Source organism: Squalius cephalus (genome assembly GCF_949319135.1).
Source record: "Squalius cephalus genome assembly, chromosome: 9".
In the NCBI taxonomy this organism is placed as follows: domain Eukaryota; kingdom Metazoa; phylum Chordata; class Actinopteri; order Cypriniformes; family Leuciscidae; genus Squalius; species Squalius cephalus.
This window is the reverse complement of record NC_137130.1, coordinates 17,927,236-17,944,544: the sequence shown is the minus strand read 5'-3', so window position 1 is coordinate 17,944,544 and position 17,309 is coordinate 17,927,236. Positions and strand designations below refer to the sequence as shown.

Genomic DNA, 17,309 nt, shown 5'->3' with positions numbered 1-17,309 from the left:
CAAATGGCAGCAAGAAAGGAGCAAGAAATTATTTTACATGGGCGTAACATCCAGCCAGCCAACATGTTTTTGTTTTTTGGCAGTCTCTTTCCAGAATACTCTGGGATCACTTTACATGCCCCCTGGTCCAAAGATCTCCACACATTCAATGAGAATGGACTCCACTATTTGGTTCTGGTACACCATATTGACTTCCATGTTTCCTGATTCAAACTCGGGCCACATGAGAGTCGGTCCAAACACAATGCTGATGCCCTGGGTTGACATTAAGTTTTTCTTTGACTTCGTCAAGAGTCTGTAAAACAGAAAAACACAGGATCATCGATGTAATACAATATCAGTGAATTTAGTTTCTCGTGAAGATCCTTAATGGAAGAACTGACAATGGCGTACAAGTACAACCATTTCCTCCAAGCTTAAAGTGTGCACGTTTCCTGTCATAAAAACCTACTTAGAACATTGGTGACGGACCATCGGCAGGGTGTTTTTGAGGACTTGTGCCTGGTCTTTGGAGGCATCTAAGCGCTCTTTTAGCAGAATGTCTCTGAGCTGAGGTTTGGCTGTGGTGAAGAGACAATCAATACTGGGGTATTGGAGGACTCTTAGAAGGAGCCAGATTGGAGCCCTCTGGCTCTGTTATGGGTTGAGGCCTGGAACGGGTGGGAGGGAGGGAGGGATTGTGGTGGAGGGCTGCCTTCCAAGTTGTCAACGGGATCCTGACTAAGAGGTGGGAAGCAGGCTTAACATTTTGAAGTAAACTTTGCATGGTTTTACAGCGGCCCAGTCCTGAAAGGTACTGATTAGGAGTGTGTTGGGTTTGCTGCACTCACATATATTGTACCGTAGTGTAACTGACGTCCTGTGCCATCTACATTTATGGTCACATCTATCAAAATAATGGTCTACAATTATGCAATGCAATTCAACAATCTATAATCCCCGTGTTGTTGTCAAAATACTCACGCACAGGCTTCCTCAGCTAGGCACGTTCAGCTGTAAAGAGGTAATGATGGTGCTACATGTGACGTCCCTCCGCGTGTGTTATTAGGACTTTAGGAAGCCATTTCAGCTGAGAAACACAACTTAAGAGGCAGGCCAAGCGCTCTCAATAATTCCCCATTAATGTGTATAATTAACCTCGGCCATTTCGTTTCCCCTGTACATCACAGCTAGACGCTTGTCCTGCCATGAGCATTTTAACCTAATTAGCGCACTATGATGTAAGGATCTCGGCTGCCATTGCTAATGGTCTGCTAATGATCTTAAGGAGAGAGACTTCATTTCCCGAAGTGATTTTTCAAAACATTAAATATGAAGCTTTTTGTTGAACCTTTTAGTGTTTTTTTGGTAATTATGCCACTGTGACACCACTATATACATGACCCCCACACCCCCCACCCCCCACCCCCCACCCCCCACCTTCACATTCATCCCCTCTATCAGTAATGCCAGATCGATTAAAATCATGATAGAAGCTTAATTACAGTCATTATCATTTTCAATTACAGTAGTATCACATATTGGGAAGTGCAATACTAAGACGCTTTCTAGCAGGCAAAAAAATAAAAAAATCTGTTCTTTAGCCTGTAAACACACTGTCATCAAAGAGAGTCATGTAAAGGAAATGACTTGTCTTGAGTGGCATATTTAAATATGATATATCTAAATTATATAAAATGCAAAAAAATAAAATAAATTAAAATAAAAAAAAACACATAAGCGTACATATTTTTCATTTGAATTTCAAAACGTTTTAAACTAAAAATATAACATGCATATAAAAAATAATTGTAAACGTGTGTGTGTGTATATATATATATATATATATATATATATATATATATATATACACACATATAGTTTTTCTTTTTTTTGCTCTAAAATAATATATGATAACATTGTATATATGTCTATAAATGTATATAAATTATTATTATTATTAAAATAAGTTTGTATTAACACAATGTCTATAACCAAAATGACCTAAGCAGCATGCATGTAAGCAAAAACATGTATGAATATAAATAAATATATAACATGCATTAAAAAAAATATATATATATATTTATATTTATATATCTGTTTCTCTGTCTGTCTGTGTGTGTGTGTGTGTGTGTGTGTGTGTACCTGGTATTCCCTGTGTTATGGGGAACTCATGTCCCCACACGGATAGTAATACCAGTAATTTTTGACCGTATGTGGACATTATTTTGTCCCCATGAAGAAAACAGCTTATAAATCATACAGAATGATTTTTTTGGGGGGGAAATGTAAAAATACTGAAAGTTTTCTGTGAGTGTTGTATTTAGGGATAGGTTTAGGGTTAGGGGAAAGAATATACAGTATTAAAATCATTATGTCTATGGAATGTCCCCATAAAACATGGAAACCAGTATGTGTGTGTGTGTGTGTGTGTGTGTGTGTGTGTGTGTGTGTGTGTGTGTGTGTGTGATTATAATATATACCCCATTATCATTTTTAAAACAAAATATTGTGTTAAAATAATGTCTATCACCTACTTATCCCCAGATATGTAAGAGAATGCATCTTTTTACACCTCATCTAAATGAACACTTTCAGTAAAGAAATTTGTTGATTTGGAAAAGGGAAGGATGCAATCTGGTCCTCAGTATCTGGGTATTTATGGCAAAATGCGCTCATTAAACCATCAGCTGACTTGGAGCCCAGTGAAGTTGCTTTGCTCTGGTGTCTGGGTAAGGGCCAGGCTGTGGGCAGCTTGACCGGAGGTGACTGCGTTACGCTTGGTTGAATCTGACAAATCATTGATATCCCGTACATAAGCCGACGTGTACGGCTCAAGATGCCAATGGTTATTAATTAGCATCTCGTTTGCAAGCGGGGCATGACAGGAAATGGAGGATAGCGCACAATGCCGTCATTCCCCGCCTAGGAGGCCAGTGCTAATTGGGTCAGCCTAACTGGCTCCTGAAGAATCATGGGACGAATAATAAATTGAGGTGGGGTGGGGGTTACAGAATCGCTCCAAGCTTTAAACTGTGTCATTTTCGTGTTATAAGACGACGGCATTGACTGAACTAATAAAAGAAAGGCTCGCTATTATCAGGGGGGCTTGAGCGTGACTTTGATTTTCCACTTACAATATTCAGATTTTCTTTTTATTGTTTTATTATTATTATTTCCTGTCTGCCCCATACAAGGTAATACATTGCTGTGCATATACTGTTGTTGTGGATATCAAAATTTGCACAGCAGCACTTCTCTTCAATCTAATTTAAGAAACACCAAACATAGATGAGAAGAATTTTTTTTTTTTTTTCTTGGCTTTCCTGATCAGAGGTTTCTCCAGGTTTCTTTCCCAGCACAAAGGCAAACGGAACCTTGAATTACTAACAAAAAACAAAACCTGTGGCCTTTTAAATCACTTGTGGTAAACGGGAAATATGAGCGGTGGTGACAAAACCTCCCACAAAAAATGGCATAAATAGCACTACTGAGCAAGTGTACTGTTGAGAAAATCTGGTTGCCTTGACCACATCATCACAATGCGAGCTCACAACTGGTTATTGAATCCAGGCTCCACGGACCAAAAGAAAAAAAAAGAACATTGGTTCCATGCGGGCATAGAGAGCGCCCACAACAAAGAGCTTTTGACTTTCACCACTTTTTAGATGAGCCAAGTCAGCGCAAAATATAACCTACAAAGGCATGACAGTAGGAGTTCAGAGACACGCTTCAGTTAACTATACCTGTTTTAGAGGACAGGAAGTGTATAGGCGAAAAGTGACATTTGGGCAGGTATCGAGTAACAGCTGCCAAAGTTGCTTGACGAAACAAGCTAATTATGTATGCATTTTATGCATTGTACCATAAGCTGCATGGCACCTATAACCTCATTGTTCTTTCTTCATCTTACTCCAGACTTCAAAATGACTACATTTGTCTTAGAAAACAGATACAACACACACTTTAACCTAATTCACTGTGACCGCACATTCCTTGCCTTTATTCATGGGAAAGTCATCCTGATATTTAGAGAGGGAAAGCAGTAGACAGAAACAAGTATGACTTAAGTGAGAATATAAAATAAACAGAACCACATCACTTGGTCAGGGTGTGGTACCCACAAAGCAAAGCACTGTGCTTTGGATTCGAAGCACTTTATTGCTCTAATAGTGAGAGAAAGGAGCAGCGAGAACGTCGCTGTGGAGAAGGAACAGACTTGGTGGCACTACAGGGATTTTCAGTGTTACCACAAGTTCCACTGTAACAGCTTTTTAGTAAGCAGAATAAAAGCTGAATGAATTTTCTAATGCCGCCATTCAGTGAATTTATGGTAATGCTTTACCCTCGTGCCTGTGTGTAGATTTGACTACAGATTTGGAAACGCTGCAAAACCAACAGTGATTCCCAACTATGGGGGTACAGTACTTTGTTGGGGTTAGAGGGGCAGCTTGTGTAGATTTACATTCACAGTGAAATATATGTGTACATATATCATCTGTAAAGACAGAAGAAACTACAAATTGCAACAACAAAAAAGCAAAAACAAATTGCAAAAAAATGCAAGCTCAATACAAATCTGCAGTAAATATATAGTAATAAAAGTACAACTACTACTACTACTACTAATAATAATAATAATATCAATATTAAATGGTAAACAATTAGCAGAATAATATAATATAATATAATATAATATAATATAATATAATATAATATAATATAATATAATATAATATAATATAATATAATGACAACCTTGATAGAGTTGTGGGGGTAAATAACACAAAAAAGCTCAAAACACATTTACAATAATGATATAAAAATAATAATAATAATAATAATCCATATTAAACGTTAAAAATTGAGAATAATGTTTAAAAAAAATTTTTTTTTTTTTCATTAGCTGTAGCAAATGCATTTGTAAAACTCATGACCAATACTGTAGAACAGGAGGCAGCAGGTTTGAGTTGTAGCATGTTAACCAGAAAAAAGAAAAAAAAAAAAAAATATATCATCAAGCAATCTCATGGAATGCAGACCTAGTTTTGTTCAGCACATTTTCAGACTCTCTGAATATCATGTTCCTGTCTAGAAATCGACTGTCGTTCATTGAGTGTCTCTCTCTCAGTCACACATTAGTGTTTTCTGATTGGGAGACCTGGCATGGGCAACCCAACAGACTTTAGCACTAGTGCCAAAGGGCATGTTCCATTGGGGGAAGGGAGGAGGGGGGCGCTCATCAATCTGAGATGAGTCCTGTGGCCCTCCTGTGCAGGGTGGTAAATGTGCAGAAGGGTAAAGTGGGATAGAACACCCCTCCTGGGAGATGGAGACTAGCCATATGGCCTTCTGGCTGTGCCAGTAGCGCTATCATGGACAAGGACTTGAGCGTTGACACACACACACACACACACACACACACACACACACACATTATGGTTCATATTAAGTCCTCTGTTCATGTTGCATCCTGTTTACTGAGGCCTTTAGTAGAAGGTTTTCAGATTGGGCATTATTGTTGGTCTCACTGAAAAAAACTAAAAATGGTAAAAATGGGAAGTTCCCTTTATAGTCTAGCCTGGTTTTGGTCAGTTAGTGGAGCAGAGCAGACACAACCTGTGATTGGTAACTTGGTAGATAGTCATCAATGGGATTATTCACCCCAAAATGAAAATAAAATCATTATTTCCTTAATATAGAAAAATCTGTCACTATTTCCTTCATGAAGAAAGCCTAGCTAGGTCATTAGATAGCTAGATAGTCATGTAAATGTCAGTCCTTTGCAATTTCAACAATGTAGACTTGCAAAAATGAAAAAGGAACTGCCTAATGAGAGCTCATATGTTGAGACGTGCAAAGAAACATGCTTTCAAACTAAGTCTTTTTCATTGAGCTTGACTATTATTAGTGAAAGGAGTGCAAGGTTTCACACCACAGAAGTTTGTGAAAAGTTTGCACAAACTTTCTGAAGCTATCAATCAAGCTCAGATAGTTAAAACAGACACTGAGGGGAAAATACAAAGATCTCACAATTGAACACAAATGGTCAATTTATTGTGTAAAATTTCTTACTCGTGACTTTCAACAAGAAAACTATCAACGTAGATGGTATCCAGTCTACCCACCTAAAATGATTCAGAGGCCCCTAAAAAGTCCTGTAGGATCTACTATTTGGTGTTATGGGTGGAGACATACCTCCTCAGGTGGTGGAAGAGCAGTTTCATGGTGTTGTGGTTGGGTTTGGGGAGTTGATGGATCAGTTTCTTCATGGCTTGAACCTTCTGTGTGGGCTCCTTAATTTCTGTTGGCAAGGAAGAGATGATGAAATGTTTTGATTTGAGTATTGCTCCTTCATTTGAACCTCTAGGTTCAGCGAGAAGTTAATGTCTTTTCCATCACTTTTTCATTAACATAGCTCATCTAACATCAAAATTTTCCCTAATACTGGACCATTATCCCTCTCTCTATTAATTATATAGACATGCTCGAGAAGGCCACATGCAGAATGTGTCCCATTCCAAAATGCTGACTTACCAGACAGCCAATATGTACCGTAATCGAACAGATTACTCCATTTATCTGATTATTTCTTCTTACTTTTGGTATGTTTAATTGTTCATTATGTCTGTTTTAATTTTCTTTCTAACTTATGTACAACTTAATCCCTTTTTAAGCTGCCAAAAAGGAGCAATCAGCATTTAATAAAACTGTGTTATGCAGTTATAACCTTATGTAATTATGAAGCTATGCAAATATATTTCGTATAATTGCACGGTTATCTGACACTATTACACTCCTCAGCAAAACTATTTTGATTCTATGCAATCAGTATCTCATGGATGGAAGAAATTAAAGATGTTCTAGCAAAAATAGTCCTGTCCATCTGTAAAATCAAAGCATATACACCCCTATAATGCCATAATTTTGCAGGCAGGTTTTCAAGTTTCCTACATGAAAGCACATGCGAATGGTGCTAATGGTCCGCAATAGTCCACGTCCATTAAAAGCTGTTATGCTGTAACACAAGCTGTAACCGGTGACCTCGTGACCCCGCTGCTCTTTACATGTCAGATGGCTGATGACCTCATGGCAAACTCCTGAGAGACACCAACCTGTGCACTGACTGTTCTACATCAGAGTCAGTACCTGACCTTTGACACTTTGAAGTTCTCTAAATCCATTATGATGGATATAGTAATGTAGCTGATTGTATTATTTCAAACACTGTTGATGTGAAGAAGATTGTATGGTAAAATAAGTAAAAGGGTAATTTATTGTTGACAAGAATCTGGAGGATTAGAGGGTATTTTAATAATTGAATCGATGCTTTTGATCAATATCATTATGGAACCTGAGCAGATGTTGAAATGGAGCTTTTACGGGGCCACCTGTGTGCACTCCAAACTCCCTCAGGTCAAATTTCACCGGAACGGATTTGTTTAAAAGAGTATTAACGGACCTCCAAGATTATAAGTCACAAGTTCCTTACATATATACACTACCATTAAAAAATTTGAGGTCGGTAAGATTTTTAATGTCTCTTATAATTACAAAGGCTGCATGTATTTAATAAAAACACAGTAAAAAAAAGAATACCATTTAAATAACGGTTTTCTATTTTAATATATTTATTCCTGTGATGGCAATTAAGTCATTACGCCAGTCTTCAGTGTAACATGATCCTCCAGAAATCAATCTAATATGCTGATTTGGGGCTCAAGAAACATTACTTACTATTATCAACATTGCAAAACAGTTGTGCTGCCTAATATTTTTGTGAAAACTGATTTATTTTCATTATTCTTTGATGAATAGAAAGTAAAAAAAAAACAGCATTTATTTGAAATATAAATATTTTGTAACAATCTAAAATCCCTTACATCTGATCAAATGAATGTGTCCTTATTATTTGTTTTAAAAGTAATATTTTTGAATCCTCTGCATATATGGTACATCAAGTACACCAAACAATTGTATTCTGTGACACATTTTGATTAATTAATCTTCTCATACTTAAGACATTCATATAGAATGCTTACAAATTCTCTTTCAAATTACGTTTTCACAAAAAATGCCTCACACCATCAATTTAAACATGCATACAGGCATCTACAATATACTATTGACATTCACATTATACTTTTCATATGGGAGAGAAAGTTCTAATGCTGACCAAAGATGTTTTAAAGCATGCAATTTATTATAGATACCCATTAAGGTTAAAAATGCGCCATCAAATGATACTGTACCTAGTGTAACTCTATTGATTAAATATCATAATAATAGAAAACTGCAATGCTGTAAATCAATTATGTATGTCTACACATTTTGAACAGAGCAAAATCTATCTCCCTCTAAGAAAACATCACTGGTTATTCCTACTGAGGATGGCTAACAGCTACACCATGCTATTCATGGGATGTGCTATGGAAGGGAGCTGGCATTAGTTATGCCCCCAGTCTACTGTACTGCCCAGGATGCCCCCTGGGCACTAATGGAGCAGATGTCTCCGTGTATACACCGCGCTGGCACAGGCTCGGCGAGCAGATGCCCCTGTCAGATGCCAGGTCTGTCAATTGAGCACAGACAGAGACCATGTTCTAGGACAGAGAGTGAATCTCTGACCCGCTCCTCTAGGTACCACTAGCAGAGGGACACGGTTTTGTACTTTTTTTATGGAGTAAGTTACAACGGTAGGCCTCAAAATCATGCAAATGATGATTATGATCGAAATAATAATGTTTTAACACAGTATTTTTAATGTCAAGGCCACATAATTAGTGAAACAATGTGTGTTATGAACTAGAAATCCTCACTACAGTTTTCATCAACATTCAGTCATTACTTTATTTAAGCAATATCTTTTTTTTATGACTTTCTCTTCAAGCATTAGCTCAGTGGAGGCCGTTAGCTTTCTTTTGGCTTTGACACTGCATGGCAGTCGGCCTGTAAAATATTTAATCTAGTCATTATTGCTGGCATTATTGCTGTCATTAATTACTTTGCCTTTGGTGGCTAGCATATTGGAGATGGTCCCTTGTCCTGTATTTTGGACAGATGGTGGGACAGTGTCATTAATATAAAACACGTTCAAAATGCCTACACCCTAAATCAGCATGAATTCACCATGGTAAGCATTACACTTACAGTGTTCTGATCAAAGGGGATTACTCTTAAAAGGAAGGCAATGTTTTGATGAAGGCATGCAGTGGGCATTCTTAGATCAAATCCATTATGCATGCATTTTCATTTTATTTTTATAAACCTAATGTGAAAGTACAGGCACACAAATGTATGTTTAAAAACTCTAATATAATAATATAATATCATATCATATATAATAAATACAATTACAATTTAGTATGTATTTTAATAATACAAAATTATATGAAAAACACAAAAGGTGCATGGATTAAAAAATAGTTATATATATTATAATAAATTTTAAAAAAGTGCACATTTAGTATTTTTTGTGCATACAATTTTGCATTATTGCCGTACAGAAAAAAAAGAACAAAATGCTGATGAAACTGCCATTTAGAGATAAATCTGGTGTACTATTTTCAAAATTATTATTTTTTAATTATAGGTATCATTGGTAATTGCTGGCAAATGTGTTTTTCTGTTGTTAAATGACAAAACAGGATGCCACTTTTTGATATTATACTTCAGATGAAAAAAAAATGTATGTACCCATGGCTGCACAAATGTGTCATTGCAGTGTAAACTCTATAAATCAAACTGAGAGCATCATTGTTTTGAGAAAAGAGCTGATGTACAGTAAAGAATAGATGTACTTTTGGTTACAAAAATCTGTGAATATAATCCAATTACAAACAATGAGACCATCTTTACTGCAGTACAGCTTTGCTTCCCAGGATAAGCCCATCTGCGAGCTTTGTCTGCGGGCTTCTTTAAGCCCCGTCAAGGCAAATATTAGCACACTGCAAATAGTCCTGCAGGTTATGATTAAGATTTTAAATGTATCCCAATTGAATACTTTGCTTTATGAATAACAAAGTCTTAGAGGATCGGCGCTGTAATTTATTAAACATGAAAAACTTCTTGATGAAATATAGAGACTGGGAAGAGATTTATGCGTTTGAAAATATTTCTGCATGCTAGCTTTGCATGGCAATGAGGCCACTTTGCACAAATGAGGAAAGCTGCATAGAATGTAAAGACTTGTGATTCACAGGCTGAAGTTTGAACTGTCAGCTGAAAGAGCATAACATCAGAATAGGCAAACAATTATGTTATGACAGATGTACTGTCTGACGCAGCTCTGATTGGTATTATTTCAGCACATTTCACACTACCATTGTGACAAGTTTCATATAAAATAATGTTAAAAGTCAAACTGGAAAATGTTACGATCTAGTTTTTTAAAATATGCAATTGGTCATCTTCAAATGTGATATAACGATACAGTCCCTCTGAACGAACTTTCCAGATTACTACACAAACGTTGGATTGTGTGTGTGGGCCCGGAGAACAAAGCCACCATTTGTCAACAAGTATGTCTTCACTTTGTATAACAAGGCGAGCTTGTCTATTGGACAGGTGGCAGGACAATGTCGCTAAGATACCAGGCAATATGAATAATAGATTTAGTCCATCGTGAGCCAAGAGCTGGTGGCTGCCACATCCACAACAGGCACTGACTGAAAGAATGGAAAATTAGGCCAACTGTTCACCTGAGGACCCTGGGAAGCCCAAATGTTGATTTGCGGGAGTGAGCACATATTGTGCATAAACATACATTGCAAGTGAGAAGATGAAATGTGCTCAGAGCTTCTCACAAATCGTGAGAGAAGGGGCCGTTTAAATGTTGGGTGTTAAGCCTGAAGATTACATATGAATAATTTGCCCAAACGTCCAATAAGCCTAAATGAGTTTGAGTTCCACAAAGACTTCCAGAAGCAGTCTGTGATTGGGCAGCTGTCCTAATTGAATGGATCCTTGTCCAAAGTACCATTCCAGAGACCTTTAGTTAATACCACCCAAATAAAGGGCAGCCATGTTTAGAGAAGCTGTCCTCTTCTGACAGTGATGGACCAATGCAGAAGACCTGAGCCACTCAAATATCAGCAGGATTCACTGAAATTGCTTGTCAGTGATCTGGTGAGATCAGTGAAACAGGCTGTTGGACAGTTTCAGTAAATGAAATGTAAGACGAGCTGCAAGCTTCATTAAACCATTCCAATATTACAGACAGGGGAGGAGCTTAGTAACCTACATACTAGAATCAAGACTTTGTGCCAGCAAGTTACATTTCCCAAGTGTAGAGTGTAAACAGTCCTGTTCTACAGCAGTAGACTTGTCTCACATAAAAGGCACATAATTTATATTTATATATATATGAATGCAAAAAATATATATATATATATATTTTTTTGCATTTATTTAACTGTAACTTCTTGTTTATTATTTTCTGCAAAAAGATATTGGAAGCCTCATCAAATAATGAGTCAAGAAAGAGATCACAATACGTCAATGTTACTTCTGGTTCACTTGTCATACAGTACAAGGAATGGAAGGTCACGTTTTGTCAAGTTATTGTAATATATAAATTAACATATCCTATTCAAGTCAAAAAAGTTATTTAAATTAGGTTAACCTATTCACAGTATACAGCACGACTAGTATAGTAAATGGTCTTACCGCATACTCTGTTTTGGTGAGACATGTTGCAGGTTGAACTAATTATACCTCCTGCTATTAGGGGCCTTTTACAGTAATAATTAGTTGTCTAAACACTATCTGTAAGTGATCAGGCTCATCTACTGATTAATTGGATACAAACAGTTTGCGGTGCTCTGGCCTACATGCCACGCGAGTAAATATTTATTAGCAAATTACAACATCACCCCAGGCCTGTTCCCATTCTGTCTCACGCATATCTCCTTCCAGTGGGGATATTATAAGATGCAGTGCTAATAATGATAGCCCTGCACTTATTACAGTGAGCGCACTAGCCTTTTGGTCCTTAGATCAAGGTTCTGAGAATATAAAATATTCATTGATTTAAACAAACTTGTGAAAATCAAACTACAATGCTAAAATAAAACAAGTATGCCGTTTATAGTTCGATTTCCCTAAACAGCGTAGACATAGTGACTCTGTAGCACTAACAAAACATTGAGGGGGAATTCTGGAAACCTGTGTGAAAACAATCATGATTTCTGGGATTCCGATTGGTCATGCTGACAATGCAAAAAAAATAAAAATATTACATAAAATTTGGAGGTGAGATCTAAATGGGTGACCTTCCAAATATTATGCTTTATATTCGCTGTGTATACTAAACCATTTTCTAAAAGTTTAAGAAAATTATTTCTGAAAAAATATTGTGAAGATAGATGCTCACCAAGGCTGCATTTATTTAATAAAAAATTTAGTAAGAGCAGTAATATTAAAATAATGTTTTTTTCTTATTTTAATATATTTTAAAATGTAATTTATTCTAGTGATGGCAAAGCTGAATTTACAGCATCATTACTCCAGTCCTCAGAGTCACATGATCCTTCAGAAATAATTCTAAAATGCTGATTTGCTGCTCAAGAAACATTCCTGATTATTATCAGTGTTGAAAATAGTTGCGCAGCTTAATATGATTGTGGAAAATTTGATACTTTTTCTCAGGATTCTTCAATTTATTTGAAATAGAGATCTTATAAACATCTGTCACTTTTGATCAAATTAATGTCTCTTTGCTGAATAAAAGTTTTTTTTTTTTTTTTTTTTTTTTTTAATTACTGCCCCCAAACTTTTAAATGGTAGCGCAAGTCTTTATACATGAAAATATATAGCTGTTTTTATAAATATATATTAGAAAGGGGGGTTGAGTGTGCTCTAAACTGATCTTCCATCATTCCTGTTCACAGTGTTTAGGACCATAAAGCTGCAATTGTTCCTACAATGTTCTGCACTCCCTATTTGCTCTTTACTTACTCTCTATTTACATGCCCATATACGGCTTAGTACATAGTTTATCGCCACTCTGTAGTTCACACGGCCACTAATCTGAAAGTGTTTGTTTTAAAACTAACAGGGCGTCAGAAATCGAACAAGTCGTAAAACAAAAGTGTAGGACAAATGTTGTTTCAAGCACAAAGGTACATACATATATTTCAGAAGGTACGTGCCTTCCAGAAGGTAGATTGCCCAAGAGAAACACACTGGCGTCAGCTGGACGCTCAAGATGAGGCCCAGAGTTTGCTCTGTGTTGCTGGAGGGAGGTTACACGTGACACTAAGGCCGATCTGGTGACAGTTTCTGTCTGGACCACAGGCCCTGACTTTGCCCTCTGGCCTGAGAAATTCCCCCATTCCCCAAACAGGGAGTTTGAATGATCTCAGCACCTCCCTGTCAAAGAGCGACCCCTTTTGGCTGACAGATCTGCAAGAATGCGCCTAAGAGGGTCAATCCCAAATAACACAACTCAACCCAAGAGTGGCGAGCGCTCTATCCATCCGTGGCTTAAATTACAGTTAGGAGGACCTAAGCTGTAAACCATGAATAAGAAATAACTTGATGTTGCCGTAGAATACTTGAGCACATTTTGAGTATTCTGAAGTCTAACATCTCTGGGAAAGGTAATTAATCATTCCTTGTAATACATTTTAAGGTTCTTATACCAAAATATTTTTAGCAATTACACTGATTTGCTCATATCGATTTCACTACTTACTAATGGCTTCCACAAACAAGTCAAAAAAGCGGAAGGGAAACAGGGGCTCTGGCAGTTCACGGAAAAACATCTTTAGCGCTCCGGTGATGACATGGATGTCCTCCCATTGGCTGTCGCCCAAGTCAAGCTCCTCCTCTGGGGAAACAGAGAGACAGAGTCAGAGAAGCCAACAGAGAGAATTAAAACAACAGTCGTTTGATGAGGAAATTAAAAAATGCTAATCATTATGTCAATGTTAATACGCCCCCTGAGAGTCGACCACATTGTCCTGCCTGCATTTCACTGCATATCAAACCACACTGAAAATCCTTATCAAACAATTTGTGGTGCCTATTACAAACTAACTAATTCATACCTTTCAGCTAAGCCTTTAGAACTAAAACAATAATATATCATTTAGATGAACACTGATGCAACTGTTGGCCTTAAACCAAGCACTGACAATAGATAATTACAGAATTAAACTCACCTTGGTCAACTAGGAAGCGTAGTTTCTGGATAACGGCCAAATTGCCACTCACCCTGTATATCCCATCAGCCTCCAGGCCTGTGAGGACGGGGTAAAGACATCTGTCTGTTAGTCAGCCAGGCATGTGATAAAAACAACATCCATTTGTTTTTTTAAAAAGATCATTTTTTGAGCCATACCTCGTTTTTCTACTTCATCCACACACAACTTGACAAATCTGGGCACAGTGGTCCCTTCTCTCTCGCACAGGGTCAACATGTGACATCCAAACACTCGGTCTAAGGAAAAACGTGTCAGTGAGAATATTTACAAATGTATAATGCTAAAGTAGGATTTGCTAACACTTTGTATTACAGTGCCCATGTCACAGGTGTTCATTTATTAATATAAAACTATCATCACTGTTATCAATAAGTCAAGTCAAGTCACCTTTATTTATATGGTGATTTTTACAATACAGATTGTCTTAAAGCAGCTTTACAGAGATAACGGGAACATAATGCAACAAACATTTTTTTCGGCTGTACAGCAGATCTAGAAGAAAACAGTGTTTTAGTCCAGCTTAAGTAAGTTCAGTGATGGTTCATTTCTGTTGTATTAAAAGTTAGTAGTTAATTTATCTATACAGCCGCTCTGGAAAAAACAGTGATGTCATCGTCAATCTCAGTTCAGTTCTCATACAATGGTGTCAATGCAGGCAGATCAATAATATTGTTAAATATTAAGTGTCCCCAACTAAGCAAGACAGAGGTGGAACCAAAACTCCATCAGGTGACAGAAATGAAGAAAAAAAAAAAAACTTGGGAGAAACCAGGCCTATTCCCCCCTGCCAATGAACGAACAATAATAATTAATAAGATCATTAATGTAATTATTATTAATAATACCAATACAATAATAAATCTTAACATTATTAATAAAGTAAAATGTATAATAATAATTATAATTAATGCTATTTTTAATTATGATAGTAACGGTAGATCTATAGATTCAATCTATTTATTATGAAAAACAACAACAGCATTATTATTATTAATTATTAATAGAACTGTCAATTTAATGTGTTAATTTGGTACAATTAATTATGAAAAATAATGCATTAAATTTAACTCAGAATCTTACAATAGTGTCGCTCACTCATGGTGCACGACTATGAATCTTTTTTTTTTTTTTTTTCATTTAGTTTATGTTAATCATATAGAAAATAAATGTCAAATATATTGACTTCTTTGTATTGTCTTTTCAATTATTTACTCATCTGCCACCACAATGTCTTAAATTATCTTCATTTGGGAGCTTTTTCAACAAATATCTAAAAAGTATCTGTGCTTAATTAATCAGCATATCATGTAATTAATTAGATGTTTAAAAAAATAAATTATTGACAGCTGCAGATAATAGCAATGAGTAATTACAAGCTGCTTCGAAACTAATTACAGATTACGAGGTGCAATATACGAGCAATATAATGTAAAGTGTGACCCAGGAATTTCACAGATGAAATGCAAAGTGAAATGTTTTGGGGCAGTCATATTTCAAAGATCAGAACGCTCCATAATGAGCAAAACTACAGTTGTAAGCGTAGAGGTGTAAATGTCCTCATCATTTGGCTTTTTGAGTTCATATAGGACCGGGCGAGCTGTCCCAGAGGCTTCTGGAACATCAAAGATGTCCTGCTCTCATTTCGGCACCCGCGAGGAATGGGGGGGGGGAAGTGGCGATGTGCTAAATGCATAAATGACTGCAAGCAAGCCACCTTTGCATACAAATGCGCATTCAGAACTTTCCTAGAGAAATATCTGGCAGGAGGGGCATTTCTACATAAATTACTATTAAAAAGCATCGGTACAATATGGAACGGTCCTAATTTCAGATGGTTGTTTAGCGGGCGAGCTCGCCTTGGAGCTCTGCCAGCGATAGCTGTGTTAGGAGCCACCTGCGCTACTCTGTTAATCCCACAGTAGTTTTATTCATTCCCTTAATATTGTCCTCTTTGATCTACCATTTACCCCCACAGATACTACATTAAAGGGTCTATTTGACACCAGAAGAAATTAAAGATATCATTACCTTTATCCGAGAGTTCCAAGTATGCTTAAAATATCCTTTAATGTTATGTTTGGTGTATGCCATGAATAAAATAAATTAGTTACAGTCTTTAAGAATTCGCATCAGGGATTGCTTGTTGAACTGGAATAATGAGTAAATGAAAAAGACTGTCTTGCTACCTTTTTTTTTCTAACTGGGTCACAGTTGTGTTTAATATGGAAACCATATGGGAGCCAAAATAAACGAATGTCCTAAGATTGCACATTCGTATGACATCACGTAATATGTAACCTGCAATTGTGTAGCATGTAATTATGACTATTAACTGGGCTACAACTGGGCAAGTTGTTAAGTGAATAAGTAAAAAATGTTGGATTTTTCAAAACTGATAGTTGGCAATGAGCATCACATTAATGCATGGAGCGCACATGTCAGATCTTTCACCTTTAATAAGGCCTTTTTCCTGTAGCGTTTTCATGGAGGGCCGTCTGGAGATGAACTTCTTCAGTCTGTTCTTAACTCCATTCTTGTCCGCGCTGTCTGAGGCGCTGTAATTCAGCTTGAACACTGTGCGGGGGATCAGAGGAGACACAGGAACAATGCTGTCACTGAACACTCGCCACATTCTTTTGAGGCTGTCTTTGTGCAAGTCCTCCTCATGCAAATAAGACTGTCTCCTTTCTCCACATTGTTCAAAAGCACACCAGAAAAGCTACTTCTGTTGAAATATTCTCCAGTGTACGTGCATATCTCATTTCACAGCATTTATTTATTGATTCCGGCCAAAGTTAGTGTCAATATTACACCATCTTGACAAGTCCAGTGATTAGTATGTGACAAGTGAGCGTTCGGAGCGACTGCCCAGTATTCGGTATAGTAGTAAATTAATTCTCTTTGATACTCATTCAGGGCAGAAAATGCTGCAATTACCAATGACAGAAACGCTTGGAGAGTGTCAAATAGCTTGTAATTTATAATAATGATTGACAGAGAGCAGACTGAATCCATCTTACTCAACATCCCAGTGGAGTTCCAAACAATCGTATATATTGTCTGAAATTCAGCTTCTGTTGGTCTCTGTCTCATATGGTAAATGATGAGATGAGATGTGGT

At 36.9% G+C, this 17,309-nt stretch overlaps 1 protein-coding gene across 5 annotated transcripts in view; it reads right to left on the bottom strand.

Moving 5' to 3' along the window:
• Positions 1 to 17,309, bottom strand: part of arhgap15 (Rho GTPase activating protein 15) — an 82,699-nt gene continuing 65,390 nt past the window's right edge. For 4 of the 5 annotated variants that reach the window (XM_079880388.1, XM_079880386.1, XM_079880385.1 and 1 more), the window contains exons 9-14: positions 16,641 to 16,763; positions 14,327 to 14,425; positions 14,148 to 14,225; positions 13,679 to 13,813; positions 6,181 to 6,286; positions 2 to 295 (exon numbers count right to left, since the gene is read on the bottom strand). In XM_079880388.1, coding sequence (XP_079736514.1) covers positions 112 to 295; positions 6,181 to 6,286; positions 13,679 to 13,813; positions 14,148 to 14,225; positions 14,327 to 14,425; positions 16,641 to 16,763 — 725 coding nt within the window. In that variant the 3' untranslated portion in view covers positions 2 to 111. Of the gene's footprint in view, positions 296 to 6,180; positions 6,287 to 13,678; positions 13,814 to 14,147; positions 14,226 to 14,326; positions 14,426 to 16,640; positions 16,764 to 17,309 lie in introns of all 5 variants that reach the window. The other variant, XM_079880387.1, reaches the window with a different exon arrangement.